Source organism: Panthera pardus, unplaced genomic scaffold (genome assembly GCF_024362965.1).
Source record: "Panthera pardus isolate Hobbes unplaced genomic scaffold, ASM2436296v1 HiC_scaffold_3, whole genome shotgun sequence".
In the NCBI taxonomy this organism is placed as follows: Eukaryota; Metazoa; Chordata; class Mammalia; order Carnivora; family Felidae; genus Panthera; species Panthera pardus.
In genome coordinates this window covers 20,391,330-20,418,925 of record NW_026526876.1, presented here as the reverse complement: position 1 = coordinate 20,418,925, position 27,596 = coordinate 20,391,330, and the positions used below count along the sequence as shown (strand labels likewise).

The 27,596-nt window shown below is 58.1% G+C and overlaps 1 protein-coding gene across 2 annotated transcripts in view; it reads right to left on the bottom strand.

Moving 5' to 3' along the window:
• Positions 1-619: 619 nt before the first annotated feature.
• SDK2 (sidekick cell adhesion molecule 2) overlaps positions 620-27,596 on the bottom strand; it is a 264,995-nt gene continuing 238,018 nt past the window's right edge. For both annotated transcript variants that reach the window (XM_053893046.1, XM_053893047.1), the window contains 8 exons: positions 26,536-26,697; positions 23,452-23,577; positions 19,589-19,753; positions 17,801-17,941; positions 17,393-17,531; positions 14,835-14,961; positions 2,146-4,861; positions 620-2,110 (listed from right to left, as the gene is read on the bottom strand). In XM_053893046.1, coding sequence (XP_053749021.1) covers positions 4,508-4,861; positions 14,835-14,961; positions 17,393-17,531; positions 17,801-17,941; positions 19,589-19,753; positions 23,452-23,577; positions 26,536-26,697 — 1,214 coding nt within the window. In that variant the 3' untranslated portion in view covers positions 620-2,110; positions 2,146-4,507. The remainder of the gene's footprint in view (positions 2,111-2,145; positions 4,862-14,834; positions 14,962-17,392; positions 17,532-17,800; positions 17,942-19,588; positions 19,754-23,451; positions 23,578-26,535; positions 26,698-27,596) is intronic.

Here is a 27,596-nt window from a genome sequence, read left to right as displayed (position 1 = left end):
GTGGTTAAGCGTCTGACTTCCACTCAGGTCACGATCCTCATGATCTTGAGGTTCGTGAGTTCGAGCCCTGCATGGGGCTCTCTGCCTGTCCGTATGGAGCCCACTTCGGATCCTCTGCCTCCCTCTCTCTCCGTCCCTCCCCCGTCTCACACACACACTCTCGCTCTAAATAGACAGTAAAAAACACATAAATAAAAATAAATGAACACGGGTAAGGAACTTGCCTTAAAATAACACAGAGGCAGCACGTGTCTCTAGAGCCAGACTGCTTTCGTACAAACTCTGGCGTTTCCAATTCTCAAGGGCAAGCAAGCCCCTTAAATTCTCCCTGATCCGGCTTCTCTGCTGAAGGTGTTGTCATGAGCATTCCCTGAGTTCATCAGTGGAAAGTGATAACAGCAGTGTCTGGCAGGGCGCAAACGCCACACAAATGTTAGCTATTGTCATTGCCAGTATTATCAATCATTATCATTTGGCCTCTAATCCGGTATAATCCGAGTGGCTATTATCCTAAAGGTGTAAAAGAAACAAGATCCCGCACCATTATTTGAGCATGATATGAAGGTAGGGGTCCCCAGTTACTTTCCCAGAAGGAGAAGAATGAATGTTGCTTCAGAACTCCAAAAAAAAAAAGTTTATTTATAAAATACCGACAAGTTTGACAGGCCATGGGACATCTCGTGGTATATATTTCAAATCAATTTCTTTTTTTACCTTTCATTTAAAAAATAAACCTGCTAACAAGCTATATGACATATAGATATATATTTTTTCTTACAGATAGACACCTGCCACGATGAATATTCTCCCCACAATTCTTCATTATATCTTTTAAATCAAAAAAATAAAGATTTGTGTTGGTTTTTGTTTTTGGAGTCTGTATGTGTAAAGAAAGGTAACACGTTTAAATGCTTTTGGTTATTCTTACGGAAACAAAGAGAAGGGGGGTGGTCCCAGGAGGGCATCTGTGCTCCGGGTGGCGGCCAAGGTTGCCACTGGGCAGGACCATACAGAGGCACTCAGATCAGGTGGCTGCTGCTGGGGGCGGGTCCCCCTCCCCGCTCCTGTCCTCCAGCCCCTCACACCACGTGCACCACGGGGAGGGGAAGGAAGCCCCTGCCCAGAGTGGGCTCTGGGAGGCTCTGGCACCTTTGAACGCTCTGCCCAGGGAGGTGTGGGCAGAGACAGAAGGCCTCGAGACAGCGTGCTCTGGGCGGGGCAGCTGGAAGCGTCCGTGCTTCCTCTGAATTGGGGCAGTGTCAGGTGAGGGGACAGGACGGGCGGCCTGGCTTTGCAAACCCCCTGGGGCCCTGGGAGAAAGGCGCTCTGGAAGCCGAGCAGCTTTTTGGTTCATCTTGGCAGTCTGGGCGAGGAGCTGGTGTGCACGCAGGGGGCGTGGCCACGAGGGGGAAGGGCAGTGCTGGTGTGCCCAGCGTGGGCTGCTGGGTGCAACACCAGATTTCCCGAGGGCATGACGAGGCAGAGCCAGAGGACACAGAGGTGTCCTTGTGTCAACCTGCTTCAGGTGGTCACAGAGGGGCCCTGGCATCGTCAGCCCAGGAGCCCAGAGGTCGGGGAGGTTCCCTGTTACCTACGGGCAGTGCCCGGCACATCCTAATGCGACCGGGTGTCTGGTCAGGGGTCAGGAGCCTCCACTGCCCCGGCAGATATGTAAATGAGGGCAGAGGTGTCCTCTTAGAAATCTAGAGCTCTGTCATGGAGACCTGGGCTTCCAGATGTGGATGGGGCAGTGGGGCAACATTTTGGGTGGGTGGATATGAACTCAGGGCTGGATTTTCACGTTGGGCACAGCCTGCCTTCCGGCTCACACAGCGTCCTCGCCAGTGCCCTCTCAGACTCCCACGTTCGAGCGGGAGTCACCCCGGCTGCCTGTGCCTCACAAAGGACAGACGAGCCACCAGAAGGAATCGCAAGCCTGTTTGCGAACACACACCCGTGCATATCTGTGTGTGCATGTGCGTGAGCCCAGGCGTGCACCGCCCTGTGCTAAGTGTGCGTGGGTGTGTCGGCGTGGGGGTGAGTGAGCGCGTGGGGAGGGGGAGGGCGCACATCTCGGTGCACTAGGCAGTCTGTGAAAGGCAAAGGAAATCTGGCCTCGTGCACAGTACACGCACCCACATGCACGCGCACACACGCACACACACACACGGCTTCACGCGTCCTGCTTCCCCCCCCACCCTACCCCACTCCCAGATTCCTCACTGGGCTGGGCTACATGAATTCCCTACTGCAAACTGGGAACTTCCGCAAATGGCTAAACGCACAGCAGATAAGGAAAGGGATGAGGTTGTTAAAAAAAGATGAGATGAAAAGGAGGCAGCGCGGGGAGATCACAGGCGGGTGGCTGCGGATGCGTTGCCATGGAGACACCAGATGTGTACAGGGCAGACCTCAGGCCTGTGTCCTCGTGGGGGTGCTTCCCTCCCAAGACACCCCGGTGGAGAAGCCGGCGTCTGGGCCCCGTCTGCGGAGACACCTGCCAGCGCTCCCGAGGGTCTGGGAGGTATGTCCTTCCCTCAGGCCCCTGGCCCTGCTCCCATCCCCCTCACCTGAGTGGGGGGCCCGCGGGGCCAGGTGGAGAGCCTCGCTTTCCTTGGCTTGCTTCCCAAATCCCCCTTTCAGACCTCCTCTGTTTTCCTCACCCCCAAGATGGGGCCTGCATTCTGCACTCCCAGCGAGCCCTGCCCCACTAAAGGGCCCCACGCCGCACCCGGTGTCTTCCTGCCGGACCACCTCCTCTCCCAGAGGCTGCTGCCCACCCAAAAGCACGAGGCTGGGCCAGCTGGGGGCACTCGGGGAATTCGACAGAATGGTTCCTCCCTCAATCCCTTCATCCTGGGGCTGAAAGGAAGATTCAGGCCACTAGAAGTGGCTTTTTAAAAGAACATTCCTTAGAGCAGATTGCGTGTGTGTAAAAGCTTTGCTTCCTGTCAGCTATTCTTGTCCTTGGTCCCATCTGACCTGCTCCTCCTGGCCGGCCTGGCTGTGCATCTTGGGAGCTGTGTGAAGTTTGGATGGGGCCCCTCCTTGCTCCAAGCCCCGGCTAGGCCAAGGCCGGCCTGGAACACATACCCAGGGGTTGGGTCTTTGACTCTTTGTAAACCAGGTGCTGGGCAGACAGGGTACATTCTGGGAGCTCTGGCCTCTAGACCAGGGGCTTGGCCCACTCCTCTGGGCTTCTGTGCCCCTGTGCTTGGGACTGGGGGTGCTTTAGACGGGGATCACTGTGGGTCGAGAGCGACAGGGACACACCTCTGGAAGTGAGTGTCCCGACTGGCTAGGACCCAAAGGGATTTCTCTTGGGAGAGGATCCTTAGACCCTTCTCCTTGCAAGTGCATGGGGGACTTGTGTGTATGTGCCCGTCTCAGGAGGAAGGGGTGTGTCCAGGGACAGGGGTGTGTCTGCCTAGATGGCCATCCCTCACCCCTGCCTAGCTCCCCAGCCGGTACATGCTGAACTTCCTTATCTAAGCGCCTTCCTTTCCCTCTTGCTTTAAGGAGGGTGCTGGTGGTACCTAAATTGGAAGGAAGAGGGAAGTTAAGCTTCCTTCTTACATTCTTGACTTCCTGCGTTATGCCCAATTATCCCAGTGATGCCCGGTCAGTGCCCTGTACTCTGTTCCCCGGGTTCAGCTCTCCCGGTCTGTGCTCAGGAAAGTGAATTCAAGTCAAGCAACGGCCGGGTTCAGTGGTGGTGTGGGGGCCTCTCCCCACCCCTGGGGCCCTCTTTCTTGGAGTCACAGTAAAAAGCGTATGTAAGAAACAAGGAACTAGCTAGGCAGACTCTCACCCCTCAGTTGTTTTCCTTTTTCTAAATAAACCAAACGCTTGGTGGAGAAGTTGAACAAGGGAGGGGAGCGTGAGGAGCAGGCCAGGGGGACGGATTGAACCCCCAGAGGCCTGTCAGCGATGCAGGGGGAGGGCTGGGAGGGGTGTGTGTGTGGTGGGGGGAGAGAAGGTGAGCTTTGCCCTCAGGGGCGCCCAGCCTTGCACATCATCATCTAGCAGTGGGCCCAGGGCCCCCGCACTGGCGGAAGAGGCAGCTGTCAGGACTTCCAGAAGCTTCTCGCCCCCTGAGCACACTGCCTTACAGCTCTCTGGGCCTTAGCTTTCTCTCTCTCCCTCTGCCCCGCCTCAGCCCAGGCTGGGCCCCTGCAGCCCGACTCTGCGAAGTCTGTAAAGGCCCAGGGAACCCTACAATCTGGAGCTGACCAACTGTGGGCCACACACGCACGCACGCACACACACACACCCACACACACACACACCCACACATGTCCTCCTCCAGTGGTTTTCTTCTCCTCCTTCTCAACACCGTCTTTGCTGGCCCTGGAATCTCTGGAAAAATAAACTCAGGAGGTGAAAAGTTGACTTGGTTTCTTGGTGTTTTTGTTTTCTGGCAGGCAGTGCGGGGAGGGGCGGATGGGGAGTTTGGTGCTGTTTTGTTTTGTTTTGTTTTTCTTTCTTTCTTTTCCCCCTTCCGATGTCAAACAAACGATGAAAATCCTGCTATAGGAGCCCGGGGGCCGGGGGTGAGGCTGCTGGGGGGGCGGTAGAGGGTGCTCTGCTGACTCGGGGGGTTCGGGGGGTTTTGGGGCGTTGGGGTCCGACTGGCCTTGGGCCGGAAGAGGCCGCCCTGCTGGGCGCTGCTGCTGTTGGCGATGGTGGTGTGGTCCGGCTCGCCCGAGTCGCTCTCCGTGTAGCTGTACGCCTGGGCCCGCGAGATCCCCTTCTGCTGCCTCCGCCACGAGTTGTAGTAGGTGGGGTCGCTGATGTAGTGGTTGACGAAAGAGTGGGCCTTCTGGTGGGTCGGGTCGGCCTCGTACTCACTGTCGCTTCCCTGGGAGGACAGAGAATCGGGGAGTCAGGGGCCCTGCGGGGACGGGTCCGTGTGCCCAGGGCTGCAAGGCGCCAGGCGCCCTGGTTTGAATCTCCCAAGGCCTGGACTGTGGCCACCTCTCTCCCCCTCACTGCCCAGGGGGCAAAATGCCCGGATGTGCCCACCTTCCTTGCCTTGGGAGCAGATCGTGGCGTTGACACACACAGCCTTGAAGGGACCCGATGTGGATCGAAGACCTGAGTTCTAATTCTTTTTCATTGAAGGGAACTTTATAGCACATGAAGTTAACTGTCTTAAAGTGTAAGATTCAGTGGCTTTTCATACACTCACAGTGTTGGGCATTACTCCGTGTGGCTCCAAAACATCTTCATTGCCCTGTACCCACTGGCGGTCGTTCCCCCTTCCTTCCCCCGCCCCCACTCCTGGTAACCACTTTCTATCTCTATGGGTCTACCTACTTCGGACATTTCCTACGGGTGGGATCCTATAAAACATGCCTGTTGTGTGGCCGGCTTCTTTTGCTCAGCATATCATGTTTTGGAGGTTGAATTCATCATGCCTTTTCATTTTCTGTATTTCTGATGCTTTGACATCTGGGGCCTTGCTGATTCTGGAGGGGCTATGGCTCCTGGGGCTGGTCAATTTTTGGAGCTAGCGAATGCCCTTTCATCACCAACCGCTGCTCCTAATCACCCCAGGGGCCAGGTACCAGGCAACTAGGGACAGCCCCTGTATCCCAGAGCCCACTGAATTGATTCATACTAACCTAAGCCTGCTTCCATAATAAAGGCTCCTGCCCATGCATCCCTCCTGCTTTCTCTGCCTCTGGGGGACCCTAGTGCTTTCCTGAATGGCCCTGCATGGTGTGATGGGTCCCCTCTTCTTGGGAACTGTGAATAATAATTTTTTTCCCCGGGACAATCATCTCCTGATCTCCTGGCCTTGCCATACCTGAATAGGAACAAAGCCTACATTTTAGGACAGCTATTCATGTAGGATGTACTGAGTTCCAATCTCGGTCTACCTCTGACTTACTGTGTGACTGGGGACAAAGCCAGGGCCAGACTTGGAGAGGCTCCTGGCACTGAAAGGACGCTGGTGCTCACCCACGTTGTGATCCAGAATAAAAGCAACATCCATTTATAAAATGAGCATGAGAAAAATATCAACAATAGCTCTGAATTTCACACGATGATTACCCTGTAGCTTTCCCTGATAAATACAACATATTCAGTTTTTCTTAAAACTGTCGATAACTTTGGTGTCCTCACCATAGCTCCAGCTGCCTGAGGGGGAACCAGCCAAGAGTCAGGCCGGGTTGCGAAGTAAAACAGCGTTCCCTGGTTCGGATCTGAATCGTGGAGCTAAAAATATCATGTGCCCCTCCCCCACCCCAGGCTCCCAGCAATGTTTTGAGAACTAAGAAGAGGACAGATGGGAACACGCTTAGAACTCTCTGGAAGAGATGCGCTCTGATTTTAGTGAGGCTCAGAAGGCCTCGCTCAGGTCGCCGCGTCCCTGCCCAGCTAATACATGGAGGCGGTAAATTTTATCAACATACTTTGGGTAAAGCTGTACCAAGTAGACCAGTGAACCCAATATCAACGAGTCTGGGATGACTAGCTGTGTCCTGCATTACAGGCAGAGCAAACGGAGAGTTGTTGACCTTGCCCCAAGGGGTCTGAGCTATGGGGAGGGGCAATGTGCACTTGCTCTCCGGAACCCCAAGTCCTGTATGGCATCCAGCCCCTTCATGAGAAAGAGCTAGAATGTACAGAACTATAGCGGTGCCAGCCGCGGGAGCAGGTGCTCCGTCAGGAGACTGTACTGAACTCTCACACCTCGGCCCCGTCACTGCTATTGCTCTGGAAGTGCTGAGAACACCAAGGCAGAGAGGATGAGGGATTGCCCCAAGAGATGATGCGCTAGGGGACTCAGGTCTGCCTGATTTTCCAAAGCCTACATATGCTCCACCCCGCTCCTGCCTGGAGGTCACAAGATGGGAATGAGAGCCCCTCTAACCTCCCCGTGGGGATGACATACACCCTAGTCCATCTGCAAATTTACGTCATCTGCCGCCTCCCCTCCTCCACCTCATCCCTCCGTAGAGATGCTCTCCTTACCACCACCCTGCACAGGCTCCCAGGACCTCAGTCCTCTTGGCAGTAGAGACAATGGAAAGTCCCTCGGTGTCCCCATGACGCAGCGCAGCACAATACAAGCCCCTTTCTTTGCCTACTGCCCAGCTGCCAGCCAGGAGGGAACAAAAGGGCAGTACAGACAGGGGCTCCATATGCCAAGAGTGGGGAGGAGGCTGAGGGCTGGGCACCCGATGCCTGAGGCCGCAGGGAGGCCGCCCAGAGGTGGGAGAAGTCTGAGCAAGCCATGGTGGATGCCACGAGGCAGGGGGCTGGGGTGGGGGGGCTCTGGTGCAGGAGCAGCGAGGGTCTGTAAGTGTTGGGTGGTGGAAGGGGGCACCCCACACTTCTCTCTGTGAGACAGGTCTCTCCGGGAGGGCCCCCACCAACTGGCTTGAAGAGTTGGTAGTGTCATTGGTAGAGGTTCTAGAACTTTGGCCGGCCCCAGAAGCCAGTCTCCATCACCGACTCTGTCCCTCGCTAGCTAGCTAGCTAGGTGAAGTCTGGGATGCATCACTTGGCCTCTCTCAGCCTCGGTAATCCTTGTCTGTAAAATGGGTAGACGCCTGCAGCTCACAGGGTGAAATGATGGAACGTTGTAAAAGGTGTTACTGGGGAGACAGCGAGGTGGGTCTGGGTGCGAAGGCCTGGAAGCCCCCAAGGAGGGATCAGAAGGAGGAGGGGCAGTGGAGGCCGACTCAATGCTCAGGTGGCTGGCAAGGAAGAAGAATGTTCAGCTCCTGTCCTGCAAAGTGAAGCATCACTAGGGGGGATGGGCCTCTCTGGTCCTCCTGGGGGCCCAGACCCCAGAGCCCATTCGTGCTAATGATTACGGTCGGCATTCCGCACTCGGACGGGGGTGGAAAAGCGACGGAACCCAGAGCGGCAGCGGGGGTGGGGGTGGGGGAGGTGCAGGGGGCTGGAGGCGCGCCCGCCCCGCCCCCAGCTCTCCGCAGCCAGGGAGGCGGCCTTTGCATTTGCTCTGCTCTCCCGCTTCCCTCTCCTGGAACATCTGTTTCTTTTCTGCAGGGGGGTGGGGTGAGAAGGGAAGAAAGCGAGCGAGGGTGGGGGGACCCAGGGCGCCCATTCGGGCTTTCAACTCTCGCGCGTAATTGAATGCAGCTTCCCAGTAACCGACCCAGCACAAAGGGGACCTTTCACGGGCAGTCCCACCAGGCCGCCAGGCAATCAGGCGACTGCTCCAGCTCCGGGCCTCTTAACAGCTCCTCAAAGCCACTCAATCAGCAATTACCGGGCCTGCGGAGGGGAGCGGAGGGGAGCGGAGGGGAGCGGAGGGGCGCGGGGAGGGGGTCGGCGGGAGGGACGCCCCGGGGAAGAGCCGGCAACAAAAGAGAGGGGGGCAGAGGAGAGCTTTTTGGTCTCCCGCTGTTGCCAGCACAGCGGCAGGGACGTAGGGGCCAGGCAGGGTGCGCTCATCTTGCCGAATCTCCTGAAGTCTGGTGGGACTGTGCTGCCCCAGGTGACAGGAGGTCCCCTGTGCGGCTCCTTTGGAGGCTGGAAGCTGGAGCCGCCGTGGCCCAGGGGCTCCCTGCACCCGTCTAGGCTGAGGCCAGCTCTACAATCAGTCCCTTGGACGCCCTTCCCCTGGAAGCAGGGGGCCTCTCCTGCGCATCAGAGGTGGGGGGATGTGCTGAGTGTCTCCCTCTCTAGAAGCCCCCACAAGGAGCAATTTTGTCAGGCATCTGGGCTCCTTGTACTAAAACAGCTAGAAACCTCCCAGGAATGTCCTTGTTCTTTCTTTCTTTTTTCTGTCTTTTTTGTCTTCTTTCTTTCTTTTCTTCCTTTCTTTCATGTTTATTTTTGAGAGAGAGAAAGAGTGCAAGTGATGGAAGGCAGAGAGAGAGAGAGAGAGAGAGAGAGAGAGAGAGAGAGAGAAAATCCCAAGCAGGCTCTGCCCCATCAGCACAGAGCCCGATGTGGGGCTTGAGCCCACGAACCGTGAGATCATGACCTGAGCCCAAATCAAGAGTCAGATTCTCAACAGACTGAGCCACCCAGGCACCCCTCCCAGGAATGTCTTTTTAAAAATGCCAGCTCAGCGGGGCCTGAGGCAGTGGGGATTGCCCCCACTTCTAAGCTCTGTGATTAAGGGCAAGCTACTTGACCCCTCTGAGCCTCAGTGTCCCCGGCTGTTAACTGGGAATCCTGCAACTTGCCTGGTGGGGCGACTGGATTTGAAATGAGAACGTGCACAGTGCAGGACTTGGCACAAAGCAGGGGCCCCACATGTAGCGTTGCCTCTTTCCTCCGGGCTCCCTCTGCCCTGCCCGTAGTGTGTTTCTAGTTTGGCACAAGCCTGGGCTTCCTGGGCCTGTATGGGTCAGGCTAAGGAGAAGCCGGAGATGGGCCCCAGTGAATCTCTTAGACTCACGGCCCAACCCAAGAGGCGAACACTGATAAAAGACCGGAGACACTCCGAGGGAGGGGTTGTCAGAACCACTCGGCCAAACGCACACCTGCAAACCTGCCCGGCTCCTCCCTTCTCTGCATGACCCAGTCCCGTTCGCACTCTGAGTGAGGCCCGAGGCCCAGCTGAAATGCCACCTCCTCCAGGCAGCCCTCTGGGAACCTCCAGGAGGATGGGACCTTCCCCCCAAGATACCTCAGAGGGCAGCACCCCAGGAGACAGGAAGCCTTTTGTTTCCCATTTTCCTCCTGAAAATTATGGCGTGGCGCCGTAAAATTTTAATACGTGAAAACACGTGAGTATTCGACGCACGTGGTCTTCCCTAATGGATCATAACGCGGTTAAGGCAACGTCCCTGAGAGTCGGTCCTGCTCACCACTATAGCTGCCACATGGAAACGGTGCCTGGTACTGCTTCGTGGGTGCAGAAGAATTCGCTGTTGAATAAATGCAGCAAGGAAGGAATGAACGGGTCCCAAGGAGGACAAACCAGCAAGATGGCCACACAGGGCCCACCCCCAGCATGGCGCACAATAGGTGCGTAGCGGGTCTCAGGCGGGCCTGGCTTCGTCATTGGTGGCTCCCTGACTCATGCAATAGATAACCCCGCCGGGCTTTGCAGGGGGCTGTGAAGGTTAAGTGTGCCATTCTGGAACAATCCCTAGAGTCATTCTTGGCCGCCGGGAAGGGCTCCGTAAACATTCACCATTAATGACTGGGTGCTCAAAAGTGTTACAGAAAACCTAATTTGTCCTGTCTGTTTTCTTACTTTTCCACATAGGCTTAATTTCACTGCAATGAGTTTCCTGGGGCTGCCCAGGAAGTCACAGAGACTGAGTATTTATTAGAAGAGGCGTGCCCTGGGCCGAGAAACTCCTTTTCCATTGAGATTTACTTGTGTGCTATATAATTTTTCTCCCATACTTGGGCTCTTAGTTTGAAAATGACGTTGGAATGCAGCCATGCTTTGTTTTCAGAAGTTATATCAAACAAGCTATGGGTTTTCAAACCCCAGCCTTTGTTTCCTGCACCCCCACCCCCCACCCCCAGCCTGGAAGCCCCTTCACCAACACCCCTCCGGGGACAGCCCTCCCAGCCCCAGTCTTCCCACAGCCCCGTTAAACCACTTCTTAACATCTTGTCATGCGCGTTTGTTTATAAGCAACGCGGACTTTTGTTTATTACCCTATCACAGGGAGAGGGCCGGGCAGATTTCTGCCAATGTTGGGTTGTCACTTTTGGGTGGTCTGACTTGGAAGAGAAACCAGGCAGCATATGGAAAAGCCACTCTCAGAGGATGCAGGGGGAAGGGTATACTTCAAAAAGTCAGGCCCTCATTCTCCAGAGCAGTTGAAACGGGGCCGGGGGGGCCCATGTGCCTGCTGACCCTCAAGGATGCCCCTCCAGAAGCCATCCCAGGCGGGCAGACTGGGGAGCACCCGCCTGGAGCCCCAAACTGTAAGTCGCAGAGGCGAGCGGGTAGTAATCGGATCTGCTTATTTATGTTTTCAGCAAGGGCATCAGAGGGAGACCAGCCGCTCTGTGTCCACGTCTATCCCCTCTGGCCCACGAGCAGCTCCTTGGAGGCAGGGTCCTGTCTCCATCACCTCTCTGTCCCTGGAGTACAGGCTCAAGAACTGAGTGTTGAGGAGAAGTCAGCGTGTGCCCCCTGCCGCAACCCCCCCCCCCCACCCCCGAGTCGCCCTCTCTGCCCTGGGCGGGGGCAGACATCAGGCCTCCTTAGCTGTTAAGACACAAAGTTTGATGTGACCCCGGAGGCAACCAGGCAAGGCTCCTGGCTGAAGCAGGGCCCTGTCCTCTGTTTGCTGAGCCTGTAGGGGCAGAGTCACAGAGCAGTCTGCTTGGGGTTCTCTCGGTGACACGTAGGGGCTCAGGGTGGTGGCTCTTTCCCAACAGGTATGGAAACAATTCAACATTGTGACAACGGCACACTTAACGGTCCTGGCGCCCTGGGCCTGGGGGACGTGAGCGACTGATGGCTGAATAGTCCCGGGGGCCTCCTGATCCTTGCACCTCTGAAGATACCAATGCTCTGGGGACAGCCTCCTGGATCCTGTACTACCTGCAGTGGACCCTAAAGCCAAGTGCCTGGTTTTCAAGAACCATTCCAGAGCAAACAGACCCAGATGATCCCGACTGCCATTGCCGAGGCCCCCGTGACCAGCCTGGCTCTGCAGGGGCCCGACTCCATCCCATGTCACGTACTCCTGAGAACAGCCCTTCGGAAAGGGGGCCACCGTGCTGTGTGGGTCTGGGCCGCGCAGGACCCCTCCCCATCCCGGAGTCAGTAGGGGAAGGAGCCGGATTCCAGCCCGGGGCCGTGCATCAGCCACAACTACGTGCTGCTGCTTTTCAGATGAGTGTCTCTGATTCCAAGCCACCCTCTGATGGGGCTGGATGACCACCTGAGCAATCTGCTGTTCAAAGCGGCGAGGGCACCTGTCCTGGGGACCACCTTAATGCGTCTAGCACTTTCCTCTGAGCGTGTATCTTTATCCTTTGAAGACGGGCTTGAGTTGTTGTTTGTGTTTAAGGAAAATCCACAGTTATTTGTTCTCAAGAGCGTCTCATCAGCTGGTTCTGAAGGCCCTTCCAGGAGGGTCTGCCACAAGGGTGACATCACCAGCTTTGGGACAGGGTAGGGCCGGGGGGCCAAGCTGGGCTCTGTGTCAGAAGGCCCGTGTGCAAGGTCTGCCTCTGTGACTCGGGCGCTGGGATCCTGGGTTTGCACCTTCTGGCTGTGGGGCCTGAGCCAACTCAGCGGAGCTCTGTGAGCCTCAGTTTCCCCATCTGGACAAAAAAGATGACACAAAGGCCGCTCGGAGGCTCGCTGTGATTACAAAGTGGTGAGGCACATGGGATGATGGGTGCAGCCCCAGGTGGTGTGGCCACGGCCATCTGTGTCACTCTGAAGGATCGCTCTGAATGTGTGCTTCTGGCCTTGGTCTAAAAGGAACAGCTTTACAACTGTGAACCTTTGCATCTCTCTCTTGCTAGCCTACTAGGTCTGGACTAGCTTGGCCAGCTTCTCCAATGACCCTTTCATGCCTGACACCAGTGTGCAGAGTGCCCATGCCCCATGTGCCAAGAAGGGCACCGGGGAGGTAATAGACCTCGGGACGGTCACAAGTCCCTGACTGCATGGAACTTTGCTTTCAGAATAAGTAAACTCAACTCAACCCTGCTGAGCTCCAGATCAAACCCCAAACCATCCTAAAGTCCACAGGCGGAGCTCTAGGCCCAGGCTGTGGTCCACTGCTGCCCCTGAAAGGGAACGTGGGTGTTCTGCTGTGACAACTGGCTTCTGGAACCGGGAGGCCTCCCCTCTCCGGGGCACGTGCTCCCTGAAGGTGACTGGTTCCAGATGGCTATGGAAAGTGCATTCAAGCGGTGGGCTTGTGTCGAACAAAAGACACCAGTGGCAAAGTGGGGGAGTCTAGGGACTCTGCCCGCCTTGAGTGGGCGTGACGGAAGTAGGATGGTCTTCGGATGAGGTTTCTTCTCTCAGCAACTCCTTCGAGGTGGGGGTGGGTGGCTGGTCTTAGGGACCAGCTCCGCATCCTGGGGGAGGCTCCTCCCGACTCTTGAGGAGATGGCCCTGGGCCATCTGAAGACATCTGGGCAATGTCTTTTGCACTCAGAGGGCTCCCTCCCTGAAAGGTCAGTGCCCAGCCAACGACTGTGCATGAATGATGCTCTCTATAGAAGGACGAAGGAGGCTGATCAAAGCAGGAAGGAGAGTCCCCCCTGCTGGCCACTGCCTTTGCTCTCCAGAGACAGGAGTGTGGCTTAAGGGGCCTTCTGTTACAGCCTCACGGGCTGTATTTTTTTGAATTTTACCTTGAGTGCCTAGAGCCTAAATGCCCATTGCCATTTTGGAGAGAAAGAAAGAAGAATCATGCTTGAGTGAAGCATGGCCTCACAAGTCCCAGGATGCATATGGCCGCAGAGAGTTAAATACTTGTAACAAGACGCCATAACCTGAATTGTGTGAGTTCCTGTGTCAGCCAGGCTAAGTTGGGGTCTCTGTCCCTGCCAGCTCAGAGCTGGGGTGTTAGCTCCAGCCTTGTTTGCTCTGCCAAGCCCATCAGTAACCCTGGAGCTGAACAAAACAGCAGTGAGCCAGAGGCCCTTGGTCTACTGGGCCCACAACCGGAACCCGGGCATGCTGGCACCACCTACCCGGCCGACAGCCTTGTTCCCTGCTGGCATCTCTTCTTCCTTGGCCTCTCCCAGGACTGGGCATAAAGGTCTAGGGTGTGGGACGCAGTGGCCTTTCTCGGCCCCTCCCTGGGCAACCACCAGGCTTGGCCGAGGCCAAGAGGGCTGGGTGGGAGGCCATGACATAACTTCATTGGAATGCACTCAACCCCCCTGTCCCCATAGTCTGGGACAGTGTCCCCATGTGGTCCACCTAATGGCAGCCTCTCTCAAGCTCTGTGTCTCTCCCAGAGGCACCATGTCCTTCCTTCACATAAAAGCTGACATTTATCGGGGCGCCTGGGTGGCTCAGTCGGTTGGGCGGCCGACTTCGGCTCGGGTCATGATCTCGCAGTCCGTGAGTTCAAGCCCCGCATCGGGCTCTGTGCTTACAGCTCGGAGCCTGGAGCCTGTTTTGGATTCTGTGTCTCCCTCTCTCTGACCCTCCCCCATTCATGCTCTGTCTCTCTCTGTCTCTCTCTGTCTCAAAAATAAACGTTGAAAAAAAAAATTAAAAAAAAAAAGCTGACATTTATCGAACAGTTGCCGTGTGCGCTGTGCTACGCTTCTCTGTGCCTTAACCTCAGCAGTCCCACAGCCCCATGACAGCGCCCGTTAGCATCCCTGCCTGTAGAACAGATGGAGAAACTGAGGCCCAAAGAGGTTACCTACCAAACCCAGGATGCCCGGGCTGGCGGGCAGCAGAGTCAGGATGGAAACTCAGGTCTGAATCTCCAAAGCCTAAGGCCTCACTAATGTGTACTGCTTCCCAGCCTCGGGGCTCCAGAGCTTCTGGCCCTCAGTTTCTAGAGTTCATTCTGACCCTAACTAGCTACATTCAGCCATTCTCCAGGCTCTGGCAATGCAGGGCTCCTTCCCCTTGCTTCCACGAGATCCTTTGCAGGCCAGAGCATGTGGGGAGATGCTGGAAACCCTAGAGGACTGTGTTCTTGGCGGGGCGGGGGGTGGGGGTGGGGTCTCACATCTAGTCAAGGTTATAGGGCCCCGTCAGCCCTGGAGCAAACTCTGAGCAGAGCTTGGGAGGGGACGGCTGGTTCACATACGACCCCTCCGTCTTTGCGGCTCCAGAAAGGAAAGGAGGAAAGGAGGCCCATGTGACGGGCCGCACTCTCAGAAGGGGCCGCTCCACTCCCCTCTCCGGGGCGCCTGGCCCCCCTGCCCCTCACCTGAGAGTCGGAGATTTCTGAGGGCTTCTCGGTCAGGCTGCTGCTCTCTGCCGGGATGAGGTCGTTGTACTTGGTCACGTCCTCGTCGGAGTAGTGGAGGCTGCCCGGGCTGGGCCGGGGAGGAGATCTAAGAGGGAGCGGAAGGGACGCTGAGAGCCAGCCTTTCCCAGAGCTGCCGCTGTGGCTGGAGAGGCCACTGCGGGGCCGGGAAGGGCAGGGGCCCTCGACGGGTCTGTCCCGCGCTGTTGCTCTCTGTGTCTGCTCCTCGGACAGCGGAGCCTTGGGCTGGGGGCCCCTCCAGGGGTGGGAGAGGCTCAGTTGGGACCAACCTCCTGAACCAGCTTCAGGGAAACGGGGAGGGGCAGCACCCCACTCGATCCTCCACTTGTGGTTTCAAGGCCTCGGGCACTGGGATCACTCGGCAGAGCCCCCTGAGACCCCCGAGTCGGAATCCCAGGTGAGGCCGGCGTGCCTGCGCAGACCAGCTCCCCGCGTCACTCTTGAACTCACCAAGGGAGCTTCAGAGGGTTAACGCCAAGGGTCAGGAGAAAAAGGGAAACCACGGCCTTTTCCCTCCTGATCTGCTCAGAGACCAGAAATGAACTCCGGGCGCCAAGTCCTGCTCCACCTTTGACAATCAGCCTTCGAGAAAGTGCGCTGCCCGCTGAGTTAGAGGCCTGGCTCTACTTCACCTGTTCGAACACACAGCACGCGGCACCGAGCAGCCCGCCCGCCATGGGCGCCCAGAGGCTGGAGGCAAGGGCCGTGCTTTCCTGAGCCCCCTGAGCTGGGGGTGAGGGCGGTGGGCCGGGCGCCGAGCAGGTGGCTGGAGTCGTTCGTGACTCTGCCCTGTTTGTGCTTCCTCAGGGCCTTGGAGCGGGGGTGGTCTCATGCCCCGAGATCTGCCCAGGTGTTCTGGAACTGTGGCTCTGAACGCCAGCTGCTCCCCCCAGGGGCCGGCAGTGCCCTTGCTGCAGAAATGCTCTCTGAGAACAATCCCGCGGCCTGGGAACAAGTCACAAGCAACCTCCCTACCACCTCCAACCTCTCGTGCTAAATCTGTACTGATTTCGTTCTAAATAACGGAGCTGCCTCCTTAACTAGTTACAAATAAAACAGTAACAGCACTGGCTGCAGTCTTGTGTAGACGAGATGGGCAAACATGTGACGTCGGGAGGGGGGAGGAAACGGGGTGCCGGGCTAACACGATCTTGGCCGCAAGTAGGGTGAGTGGAGGCAGGTTCGGGGGGCCGACAGTGTCACCAGGGCTGGGTCAGACTCCCAGAGCCCGAGGCTGGTTTGATGCAAACGGGACTTCTGTGTACACACAGCAGTGTAGGGGGCACGCAGGGGCCGCGGTGTGTGTACTCTGGGGGCGTGAGAAGCAGGCGAGGCCAGGCCGTCTGTGAAACGCCCCCTTGTTCCATGTGGCAGAGCCCCGGAGCCAGCCTGGCGGGGCTGCGGTGGACAGGCCGGGCCCCCACCTCGGCCTCAAATGGCTCTTTCTTTGGAAAGCTAGATCTGGCGGGGGATGAGAGCCGGGCCCGCCGGCCTGTGTGCCCCTCCCTCTGTCCTCCCGAGGAACACACACATGGCCTCTTTCCTCCAGGACCAGACAGAGGGAAGCTTTGTGAGCTGCGCGCCTGGCCGGCGTGCACCTCCGACGAGCTGGGAATGTTAAGAGGGCCGAGGCCAGAGACAGGCGCTCCTGGGCCGCAGCCCCCCAATCTCTCCTGAGCTCCCGGGGGCATAAAACTGCCAGATCACATCAGGTGAGGGTCCGGTGGGCCCCGGCAGCTGCCCTTGCCCTTGGAGGTGCACAGCCCAGCCTGCCACGGGGAGTGGGGTGGGGGGAGGGGGACCCAGGGTTGGAGAGAATTCAGGAGGAAACAGGAACCGGGCGCACTGCCAGCCTGGACCTTTCCTGGTTGGCTGTTCTCAGATGCCGCCCTTTGAGGGCGATGCTGGGAGCGTGGACTTGTGGGTAAGTAGGAGAAAATTGTTCTAGAAGATGCAGGAGCAAGGACCAGGGGAGAGGGTGTCCACATTCTGAGTGCCCTTTCTTCCCAGAATTGGGAGGAGATGGGCAAGGCGTGAGCAATACCGAGGGGCCTCCCGGTACCTCCCGCTCAGGTGTGCCTGCCTAGACCTACCTGTGCTGCGTCCCCCTCACTGTTGGGGCAAAGTAGCTCTCATGGCTTCCGGACCCGCCGCCAGGAGCAGCTGGCTCCAAACAGCAGGGGGCTCGCGTGCGAAGTTGTATAAGCCCTTTGCATTGCGCTGGCATTGGCAGAAACCCTTTGTCGCCACCTCCTTGTGGCGTTTCCCCCACTGCGCTCTCATACTAGGCTCTGGCTCCCAGATCCCGGATGTGCCTCCCGGGCCCGGCTGACCATTCCCGGCCCCTGAGCGTGAATGCCATTTCCGGGACAGGGAGGCCCAGTGGGCCCTGCGTGCCCTGTGCCCTCCCCAAGAGTCCTCCACACCCCGGGCACTGCGGGCCCCCAAACCTCCATCCTCCGGCCACCCCCCGACTCCCAACGCAGAGATCCCTTTACCTGGTGTACAGGCCGTTCTTCCGGCAGAAGGAGTTCTTGACAGAGAGCCTCCGGTTGTTGAGTTCCAGGGCGGGGAAACTGCTTTCATCCAAGCTCATCATCTCCCCATGGCCCAGGGCACCAGACTTGGCATTGTTCCCTGGGTGGGCAGTGGGGGCGGGGGAGACAGCATCCAGTCACTCGGGCCGTCCCTTTAGACCGGTGACCTCCCCTCTCCCGCCTGGCTCTCTTGTTCGAGGGGACTAAACCATACCACGGAGACCGCGTGCAGGGGCCCCGGGCCGCCCCGCCCATCAGAGCAGGTGCATCCCTAGGAGAGAGAGAACGCCCAGCCCCCTCAACCTTGCCACAAGGGGAGGCAGGCCCACGGGAGTCCCGTCCAGCCGGCGGGGCTTGGTGCCAGCTCACCCGAGTCGGTCTTCTTGGCATACTTCTTGCTCTGGCCCCGGATGATGAGCACGAATACCAGCAGCAGGATGAAGATGAGGCCGACGAGGGCAATGACCACCAGGAACCACCACTCCTCGTAGAACGGGTTGGCTTTCTGAGCTGGGACACGGGTGGGGGGGTTAAGTCCAGGGTGCTCAGCCCCCTCCTGCCTCCAAACCTCCCACTCCAGCCGGGACCCCACCACCTGGCTCTCAGTAGGCCGGGTGCATGCCGTCTCCATGGGGGAGACCCTAAGACACGGGTCACTGACTGGGGGACAGTTTTAGCTCAGGCGCCTGCTCTCTTCTGTTGTTGGTCAAAGGATGCTTTTAGTTCTGAGGTGCTTCTGGACTCACTGGGAGAGAGTGCTCGTGTTGGTATTGATTAGTGATGTCTGCTGAGGACACAGGAGGGGAAGCAGCCATGTAGTTGCTTCTGGACTCACTGGGAGAGAGTGCTGGGATTGATTAGTGTTGTCTGCTGAGGACACAGGAGGGAGAAATGGCCATACACTTGCTAGTTTTCCTTTTTTCTTTTCCTTTCCCCCCGCCCCGGCTCTTGCCACCCACGGCCTAAGGGCTACCTTGGCAGGCAGACCCAGCTTTGTATTGGAAAAGTAGCTGTCTGGCCTGTGGTAGGCCTGTGAGAGCTTCTCTCTGGGGGCAGGGCTCAATCTTTCTCTGGTGGCAGAAAGTGGGGGAGAACCAGGAAGGTGGACGTGAGTGGGTCTTTAGAATGCTTCCTCCAGCCAGGGCTCTGCTTCTTTCAAAGCCCCCAGTATCATGCCTTTTTCTTTTTTTTTATGTTTATTTATTTTTGAGAGAGAGAGAGAGAGAGAGAGAGAGAGAGAGAGCGAGCATGTGCGCATGAGTGGGGGAGGGGCAGAGAGAGAGAGGGAGACACAGAATCCGGAGCAGGCTCCAGGCTCTGAGCTGTCAGCACAGAGCCCGATGCGGGGCTCGAACTCACGAGCCACGAGATCATGCCCTGAGCTGAAGTGGGACGCTTAACCGACTGAGCCACCCGGGGGCCCCTCTCACTACCATGCTTTTTGTACCCAGCCACTTCTGATCCGGGGGCTGCCTGATGAGGGGCTCACTCTACTATTTCCCATGATCTGGTTCTATCAACCCAACAAGGAAGAATGTATGTGGGAGGAGGGAGGCAGCCGGGTTTCTGAGACTCACCCAGTGGATGAAAATTCTGAGCTATATTTCTGCCTTGACAGAAGGGGCCCTGATATTAAAACTTGGTTAGTGACTGGATTTGGGGTCATGGGTTTTGGCATGTGAGTCCTCTGAGACATGTTGGATGGGAAGATGAGAGGAAAAGGGGGAGGGATAGGAGTCCTATCCCCCCAGCTCTGGGCACTGCTCCCCGGGCTGCTGACTCTGTTTTTGGGGGCGGCTTCCATGGAAACACACAGTTTATGGCCTGGGTGAATCTCCTGGGTGATGAGCTCACGGAAGCTCTCATCTTGGGTCCACTGATTTGTCCACAAGCCCCACTGAGCCTCCTGCCCAGGGCTTCTGGAATCTTTGTAAAGGAACCCCAAAGACGCACCGCCCCAGCTTCCTGTGGATCTCAAAACTAACTCAGGCCCTGGCCCAGGCTCCCTGCCTTGGAGAATTGAGAAGACAATGCCTTTTAGCTCCCGCCCCAATGCTGCTGGCGTTATGCTGCCTGCCTCTGTCTTCTTTGCCCAGCACCAGTCTCTGCCACAAGGCTATTCCATGGGGTGCCCTCACCCAGCCCCACAGGCAGTACCTGGCACAGACTGGGAAGGGCTGCTGGGGGTGCCGAAGCCGTAGTCGTTGACGGCGATGACCCGGAAGTCATAGCTCACGCCCGGCTTCAGGATGTCCATGCTGAACGTGTAGGAGGTCACCTCCTTGGGGATGTCTTTGATGAGGATGTCCCATAGCCCCTCGTCTGCAAGAACATCGGGAGGGAGGCGCCCTATGAGGGAGAGCCCCTCCCATCCCACCTGTTCCCCTGAGAGCAGAACCTGTCTGGTCTGTCCCCTCAACACAATCCCAGCAGATGTTTTGACAAAGATGCCTTTTTGGAGTCTCTGACCCTTTGTTCCCTTTATTAAAATATCCGTAAAACATTAAAAAGATGTGTGGTACGCAGAAAATATTGTCACAAGCAACCCAATACCCCCAGCCACAGGAAGAGACTCAGCATCTTAGCCCTTGTGCAGAATAATTCAACTTACCCGTTTTCCGTGTCACTAAAAAGTATTGGTCAAAGTGATTTTAAGTGGCTGCCTAAGCTTTTATCACGTGGGTGTACCCTCCTTTCCTTAACCGGGCCTCTATTTTTCTGACTCCCACTGACCCCTGCCCCCCAACTTCCTATTCAAAATATACACAGTAGTGGCATCAGACAAAAAGAAGAGACTTCTTAAAAGAGCTGGAGGAGGGGTGGGGCTTGCCCGTGAGGCTTTGGTCAACTTGCGGCGACGGATGGGACCCATCCTAGGCTGCCTCCTTGCCAAGGAGAAGAGATCTGAGAGAGAGCCCAGAGAAGCTTCGAGGGGCTCTCCACCTGTTCTCTACCCATGTTGTTTCTAACCACCCCACCCTTTGAGCTCCTGACTTTCTTTTCGGACCTGCCCCTTTGTCCGTGGCTCTCTGGGTCTTGCCCCCTTGGGACCTAATTCATTTCCACCGCATTCAAAAGGAGCAGTGAGCGTGCTGCCCGCCCAGGAGAAGTGTAGGCACACTGACGGGCAGGCTGGGAAGGGGCCCCGGCCAGAGGCTCCACGCAGGGCCGACGTGGCTGGAACGGCACCCGGAGAGTCGGCGAGTCCTGCCTGTGCCGGGACAGGGCTGACTTGGTGACCAGACCGTCCGACCACCCTTTTCACAGGGTCCAGGGGTCTGTGGCGGGTTGAGCTCCCAGGTCCTCCATTCTGTGGCCTGGCAGCCCTGGACGAGCTCCCACCTGCCTCCTGCTCGCAAGAGCCTCCCAGCTGCGGCCTGACCCCTCAGTGAGGCGCCGTTCCTCCTCGCCGGTTCTGAGCTCCTCTGGGAAGAGCCGCCTGTCGGGTCCATAGGCTACCCCCTACTTCCAGCTTGGCCCTTGCAGGGGCTGACGGAGTCTCTTTCCTTCACCAAACGTGTTACAGATCCACCCACGTCAGGAACTCTAGTGGAGGTACCGTCACCCCCATCGTCGCCGCTGAACTGTGGACCAAGGATGTGCTGGCACTTTCCGAAGCTGCCTTCCGGTCCTACCCGTCCAGATCCCTCCAACTCAGAGGCAGCCGTGAGGCCCCGTCTGCGTTCTGCTGTCCTCACAAAGGCTTGGGGTCCTGAGCGTGGCCTCATTTTCCATCTTCCTTATTTGTTCTGGGCGTCTGCCTCACACACACACAGTGGCTCTCTCCTGCTAAGGCTAAGCAGTCCCTCCAGGGCAAGGACCACACCTGATTTGTCTCTGCAGCCCAGTGCCCAGCACCCGCATCCTCTAAGAGCTGGCTGGATAACTGAGCACAAACCTTCTTCCCCGACCTTTCCATAGCGTCAGGGGCCCCAATTTCAGTACTGCATGCCTTGAGATCCGAGTATCAGGGTGCAAGTCCCCTCTCCTCCCATGACCTTGAATTCTCTCGTTCACCTTCAGTACCAGTCACAGTGACGATTATGACGATGGTGATACCAATACGGCAGCGACATTTATTCCTCATCCGTCAAGCATCGTGGTTCTAAGGGCTTTACTTTTCAGACCCATGGCAATGGCGGGGAGAAGGAAGAACCATCGTCCCCAGGTTACAGATGAAGCAACCGAGGCTGGGAGAGAGCGGAACCTATCTTCCCAAGGTCAGGCTGCCGTAAGTGGCAGAGCCGGTGTTTCGGCCTAGGGCTGTCGGACTCCTCTGGGCACTGAACACCCTCCGGGTATCCCGGATGCTGCCGTTAGAGACCCGCAGCTGATTCAGTGCTGGCTGGTTGGGCTCGTCCGGGACCCCACTGCCCCGCAGAGGCTGGGGGCCTCCCACCTGCTGTGTGACCCACCTTGTTCCACTCTGCACAGAAACAAACGGTGGGGCCGGGCAACGGGGCCTCCAGCCCTGGGAGTCGGCTGATGCGCACGGCGGGTCCTACGGGCCAGACACCTTGAGTGCGTCCCTCCCTGCTTTGCAGTGCCTGGCTGTTCTGGGTTTGCAGAAAGCAGGCATGGTCAGCTGATTCTGTCCAGCAATGTGGCGCAATTCCACCCTGGAGATCAGGAGGACGTGTGGGGAGGTAGGGGTGCAGAGGTGGGGGATGCTCTCCGGCAGCCACAGGGGGAGGCAGGGCTTTCCCCTTGCCCTCCACCCGCACTCTTTCCTCGCAGCCTTCGACCTCTGTCAGAGCTCCTGGGTTTGGCTCCCAGTCCCGACCCTTCAGGGCTCCCGCCTTGATCCCACCTGTGTGCACCAAGTCATAGCCCCCAACCCCGAAACACCGGGTCCCACGCTGGACCACCCAGGGAACGTTGGAAAATGAGCAGGGCGGAAGTCTGGAGCCAACATTCCATAGCCTGGCATGCCGGCTGGCTAACTTGGATGGAAAACATAGGCACGGGCCTGGTCGGGAGAAGCACACGGCTTATTCCTGGCCAACTCAGCAGCCGGCACTGGAGGGCAGGGGAGGGACCATCTGGGGTGGGGAGACAGCCAACCTCGCACACATCTTCCAGCTACACGTTGGATCTGAGTTGCTTAGATGTGATAGCTCTGTGCCACTGCAATTATTAGCACAAGATTAGGGCAACGAGGAGGTGCTGGCATTAACTATTTGCCATTGAGATGATTAGCGCTCAGCTACCCGCGGGATTAAGTTTGTCACTGGGATGTTGCGATGCTCCCATTAGAAGTATTAGCCCCGATATGCCTGACTGCCTCCCGTGACGATGATTACTTGCTATTCATGCTGGAGCCGCACAGTCGTGTTTTCCTTTCTGAACTTCAACCGGCTAATCCGCGGACCCCGAACAAGCCTCCAGCTCTTCGCTGGCACTGGCACCTGCGATTAGCGGAAACCTAGCAACGGACAGAGCTGGCGGCGGCCGAGGGCTCCGGTGGGTAACGGGAGCCGGGAAAAGCAGGTGTCTCGGTGACTGTAAAACAAGAGTGCTGAGAACGGACCCCTGGAGCGACTTCTCCGTCGCTGGTCTCCTGATGGCTCTGGAAGTTCTTGTGATTCGGTTTCAGGCTTGACAGGAGGGGTCGGTGCGGTTACAGGAGTTGCTGAGATACTCAGGATGGCAGAGACAGACCTTAAGGAGGCAGCCAGGGCCCCCGGGGGACAGCCGGCCTCCGTACGGGCCACTGGTCAGCAGGGTCTCATGCAAGACTCGGCGTTTCACCGAGGCAGGGGAGGGGACCAGATGCTTTGCTCCTCTGGCTTCTTGAGTTGGTCCTTACCTGGCCCTAAATGCTGTTCTCCAGGGGGCCCCTGGGTGTCCCCGACTTAAGCGCGCAAGTCTCCGTTTCCCACTCGCCCCAGGCCACCTCTAGCTTCACCTGGAGCAGCCCAAGCGTCTTCTCAGGAGGACGCACGTGCGCCAGGGGGAGGGGTTCTGGGAGGAGGAGAAAGCGAGGCCTGGGATCTGCTCCGGAGGGAGGCAGGGTGTACCTGATGGCCTGGCCTCTATGACGTAGCGGGTGATGGGCCCTTTGCCGGGGTCTCCGCTGGACCAGTGGATGGCGATGGCGGAGCTGTACCGCACGATGATGGGCACTCCAGGTGGCCCCGGGGCACCTGCAAACAGCATAGGGTGAGCAGGAGGAGGCGTGGCACCCAGCCCCTCCTCCCTGTGCTCTAGCAGGCGGGGCTGGGCAGCGAAACCAAGCCGGGCGGAGTCTCGAGAAACCCTGCAAGTGCCCAAGGAGGCAGGCCGGGCCTGCCCGACGCAACTATGTTCTCTGGGTCACCCACACCCCCACGTTCCGATTTCTAGGGCAGGAGAGGCATATAGGGTAATGCCAGAAAGATCCCTGGAGCAGAGTCAGGAGAACTGGGCTCCTTGTTCCAGCCCCAGAGCTCATTACATGGGGGACATGGGTCAATTCACATAGCCCTCTGGTGCCTCAGTTTCCTCATCTGTAAGGCCCTTTTGGAATGTAAGGCTTGAAGGGATGTGTCCTGGGGGGACAGCAGAGGCGAGTGTGACGATGTAGCAGGCCTTTGGCAAATGAGGGTTGGGTTTTGGGGGCTGAAGGGCTTCCTGACGTCTCGTCTCCTTGCCTATCATGGCAATGTCCTCCCTACTTCCTGCCTGAAATCCCCCCCGCCCTGGAGCATTTGCACCCAGGCCAGGCCACAGCAGAGGCTGGGACCGCTGGAGGAGGAAGAAGTGGGCTCTGTTCCTGGCTGTCCTGGGGTGGCAGGTACATCAGGATGGCAGCCTGTCACGCCAGCCACCCGGGCACCGGCCCCAGGGGTCGAAGCAGGAGAGACTTTACTTCTGAAGTAAGAATAGTGAGCCAATCCTACCTATCGAGGGTCCCGAGCCTGTCCTCTCTGAGGGTGCCCTGCCGTTCAGGCCAGTCCCCTGGGCTCTCACTGTCCCCGGAGCCCTGACCTTGTGTGCTGTCCCCTCCATGTCTGTTCCTCACGAGACCCGGAGCCTTGTCTCCCCAGAGCTGGGGACACGGTTGGTGCTTCCTACGCACTTGTGGGGCAGGGGGAGCAAGTTGGTTAGTGAGTGGGTGGGTGACCGCTTGGCCGAGTGTCTCCTGCGGATGCCCACAGAGAAGAAGCCTGGAGTCCAGCTCTGGACTGAAGATCCTCCAGACCCGAGGGATCTGGACAGCAGGCCAGGGGCGCAGCCCATGGCCCAGCCCTTGACCTCAGAGGGCCTCACTTCCTTCCTTCCTTCCTTCCTTCCTTCCTTCCTTCCTTCCTTCCTTCCTTCCTTTCCTTCCTTTCCTTCCTTCCTTTCCTTCCTTCCTCCCTCCCTCCCTCCCTTCCTTCCTTCCTTCTTCCCCCGCAACGTGCATCCTGCCCACAGCACAGGGCAAAGGCGGCTGAGGGGTCAGGGGGTGTGGGACACAGCCCAAGGGGGGCTGTGAAAGGTGGGGTGGGGCTCTCAGGACCCCGAGTTCTCATTCTGCACAGGACAGAACTCAAGGCTGAGAGAAGGAGAGCTGTCCTTAACCTCTTGTACTAGAAGCTTCCAGCACCTCCAGCCACTGCCTGGCCTGGAGGGAAAAGGATGCCTGGAGGCATGTCCTGTCCCTGTGGACCCTTCCTCGCCCACACTCGCCGGGCGCAGCTCAGCTCGGCTTCAGAGGGACCCCCACGCCTCCTCCAAACTTCCTGCTTCCCCCTCCCCACCCCTGACTGGGAGCCTTGGGTTAGAACAGTGTGTCCTCCAGCCCTCTCCTGTCCCGGCTGCTCCGCCTCCCTTTGTCCCTGCCAGTTCTCTTCCTGCTTTTGTTTCCCAGGGAAGTTGGCTCAGGTGAAGAGATGGCACAAGAGGGGACGGGGGCAGGTGAAGGGCAGAGGGGGTGGCTTCCGGCTGCCCGCAGGCCTTGTTCCAAAGACGGGCAGGAGCCAGCCGGCTTCTCTGCAGAACAAGAGGCGGGGAACCACAAGTGCCCACAAAGAGAAAATGAAGAGGGGCCAGGCCAACCCAGCGCGAGAGGACACGCCTGCTGCCAGGTGAGAGGCGAGGGCAGGAATCCACCTCCAGGCCCAGCTTGCCTCCCAGAGGTTCCCAGGCTGAGCTGGGCAGGGAGCGGGGGCGGGGAGAGGGGGAACACAGAGGGAGGAAGGGGGAGGAGCAAAAGGAGGGGGGATTTCAGGGAAAGTTTGAGACGGGCTGTGCACTTTCTCAGGGAAGGAAGGAGCAGAGGCTGGGCAGTGGCTTTTGTGTTCAGGAGGGGACATCTCGCATGGGGGACAAGAATCTTGGAGAACCAGACTCAACCACAGCAGGTGCCCTGAAAAATTCCCCCAGCCCAAGGAACCTCAGGAGGTATCACAAACTTAAAAGGAGCCACTCTTCCCTTCCTGCTCCTCCCCGCCCCTCTGCTCTCCCCTCCCCACCCCACCCCTCCCCTCCCAGGCACAGTGCTCAGCCTGGCCTACAACTGCCTTGCTCCTTTCTTCCCCTAACCATGCCAGCCTCTGTCACCTCTGTCTAGGAAGGACAGGCCCCCGTGCCCATGGCCTGGAACCCCCCCCCTCCAGGCACAGTGCCCCTCACAGCGCTGGGCAAAGAGCCACCCTCAGCTCTGGTTCCTGTGCAGGTTCCTGGGGTGAATGCTCAGAGGTTCTGATTTCCCGGGCCCAGGAATGTGACTTACTGCAGGCACCCTGGGGGCCTCTGACATATGTGTCCACGGCTCAGGCCCACCGTCCCTCACACCTGGACACGCAACCCCTTCCCTTCTCCTCTGCCATAGCTGCCTTGAGAATACGACAAACACTGCTTGGTATTTCCTTGTGTCTGTCCGAATTGCCCCACGAAGTCTTTCTCAATCCCCTCCCTTAAACGTCTCCCTCACTACCCCCTTCTTCTCCGCTAGGCCCCACCCCCATACGCTCTAGGATCATGGCTCTGTCACGTGTCTGCTGTCCCCACTAGACCCCATCTCCCTCGTCTCTGCATCTCCTGGGATCTAGCCCGGCTCCGGACAGCCGCTTCTGACTTGGGGGGCTGAATGCTGTGTGGGGGGCAGCACCCCCCTCGTCCGCCCCGTGCTCCCCTACCTTCTCCGGGGCCCGTGGTGACGTTGGCTTCGATCTCCGGCCCGTAGGTGAAGGTCTTGGCTCTGATGCGGAACCTGTAGGTCATCCCCTCTGCCAGGTCCTTCACCTTCAGCCACAGAGGGCTGTTCCCCTTCACGTCCACTGTCACAATCTTACTGACACCTGGGAGGGAAGCACAGCATGTGGGGACAGCAGGGGGGCAGGTGGTGGCCTCAGGGGAGAAGAGCTGTGTGCAATCTGTCCACTGACCAGGCACAGGGTCCTTTGGCATCTGCTGGGAAACGACCCCCCCCCCGCCCCGCCCCATCCTGTTTAACTGAAACGTATTCCAGATGGATCCTACGCTGTGTTTACTCCCCCACGTCGACCTGCCCAGAACTTTAATCCCAAGGATCACCTTTCAGAAAGTGCTTCTGGAAAGACACCACCGGAGTCCAGAGTTGGAGGGGACACACCTCAACCCAGTCCCGGTTTGGCCATGTGGCCAGATGATGCCAGACTAAGGTACCGGAAGGCCTGTGCTCACACTGAGCCCCCCGGGTGGGCCAGGCAGAGGCCACTGTGCTGAGAGCCTGTCCCGTCCGCCCGCATCTTGTCCCCATGACCTCTGTCCTCTCCTTCCTGTCCGAGGGAGAGATGGCCCCTTTCCCGGGCCCTGCACCTGACCACATCTCCTCCTGGGGCCCAGCCCTGCTCCGTGTCCCAGCACACAGGGCGGCTCTGCAGAAGGAACTAGCTGCTGGGGGGCAGGGACTGCCGGGAAGACTGAGGGTCATTGTTCCCTTGGCTGACCCAGAACTGCTGGCCACTGCGGTCCTCCCAGGGCTCCGCCCCTTGTTCTGGCCCCACTCTGTAGACAGGGAAAGGTGAGAGCGAGGTGACCCCAGAGGCGGTCACCTCCGGCCACCAGGCCACCACCTGGTAGGCCAGCCACACCCCCGAGTCCTCGCTGGGCTCTGGAACGGACCCAGGCAACCAGGGGCAACCTCCTTCCTGCCTCTCTAAGTAGATGGCGGTGATATCCGGGCTCACTCACGTCAGCGTGGGGGTAGAAAGCTGGC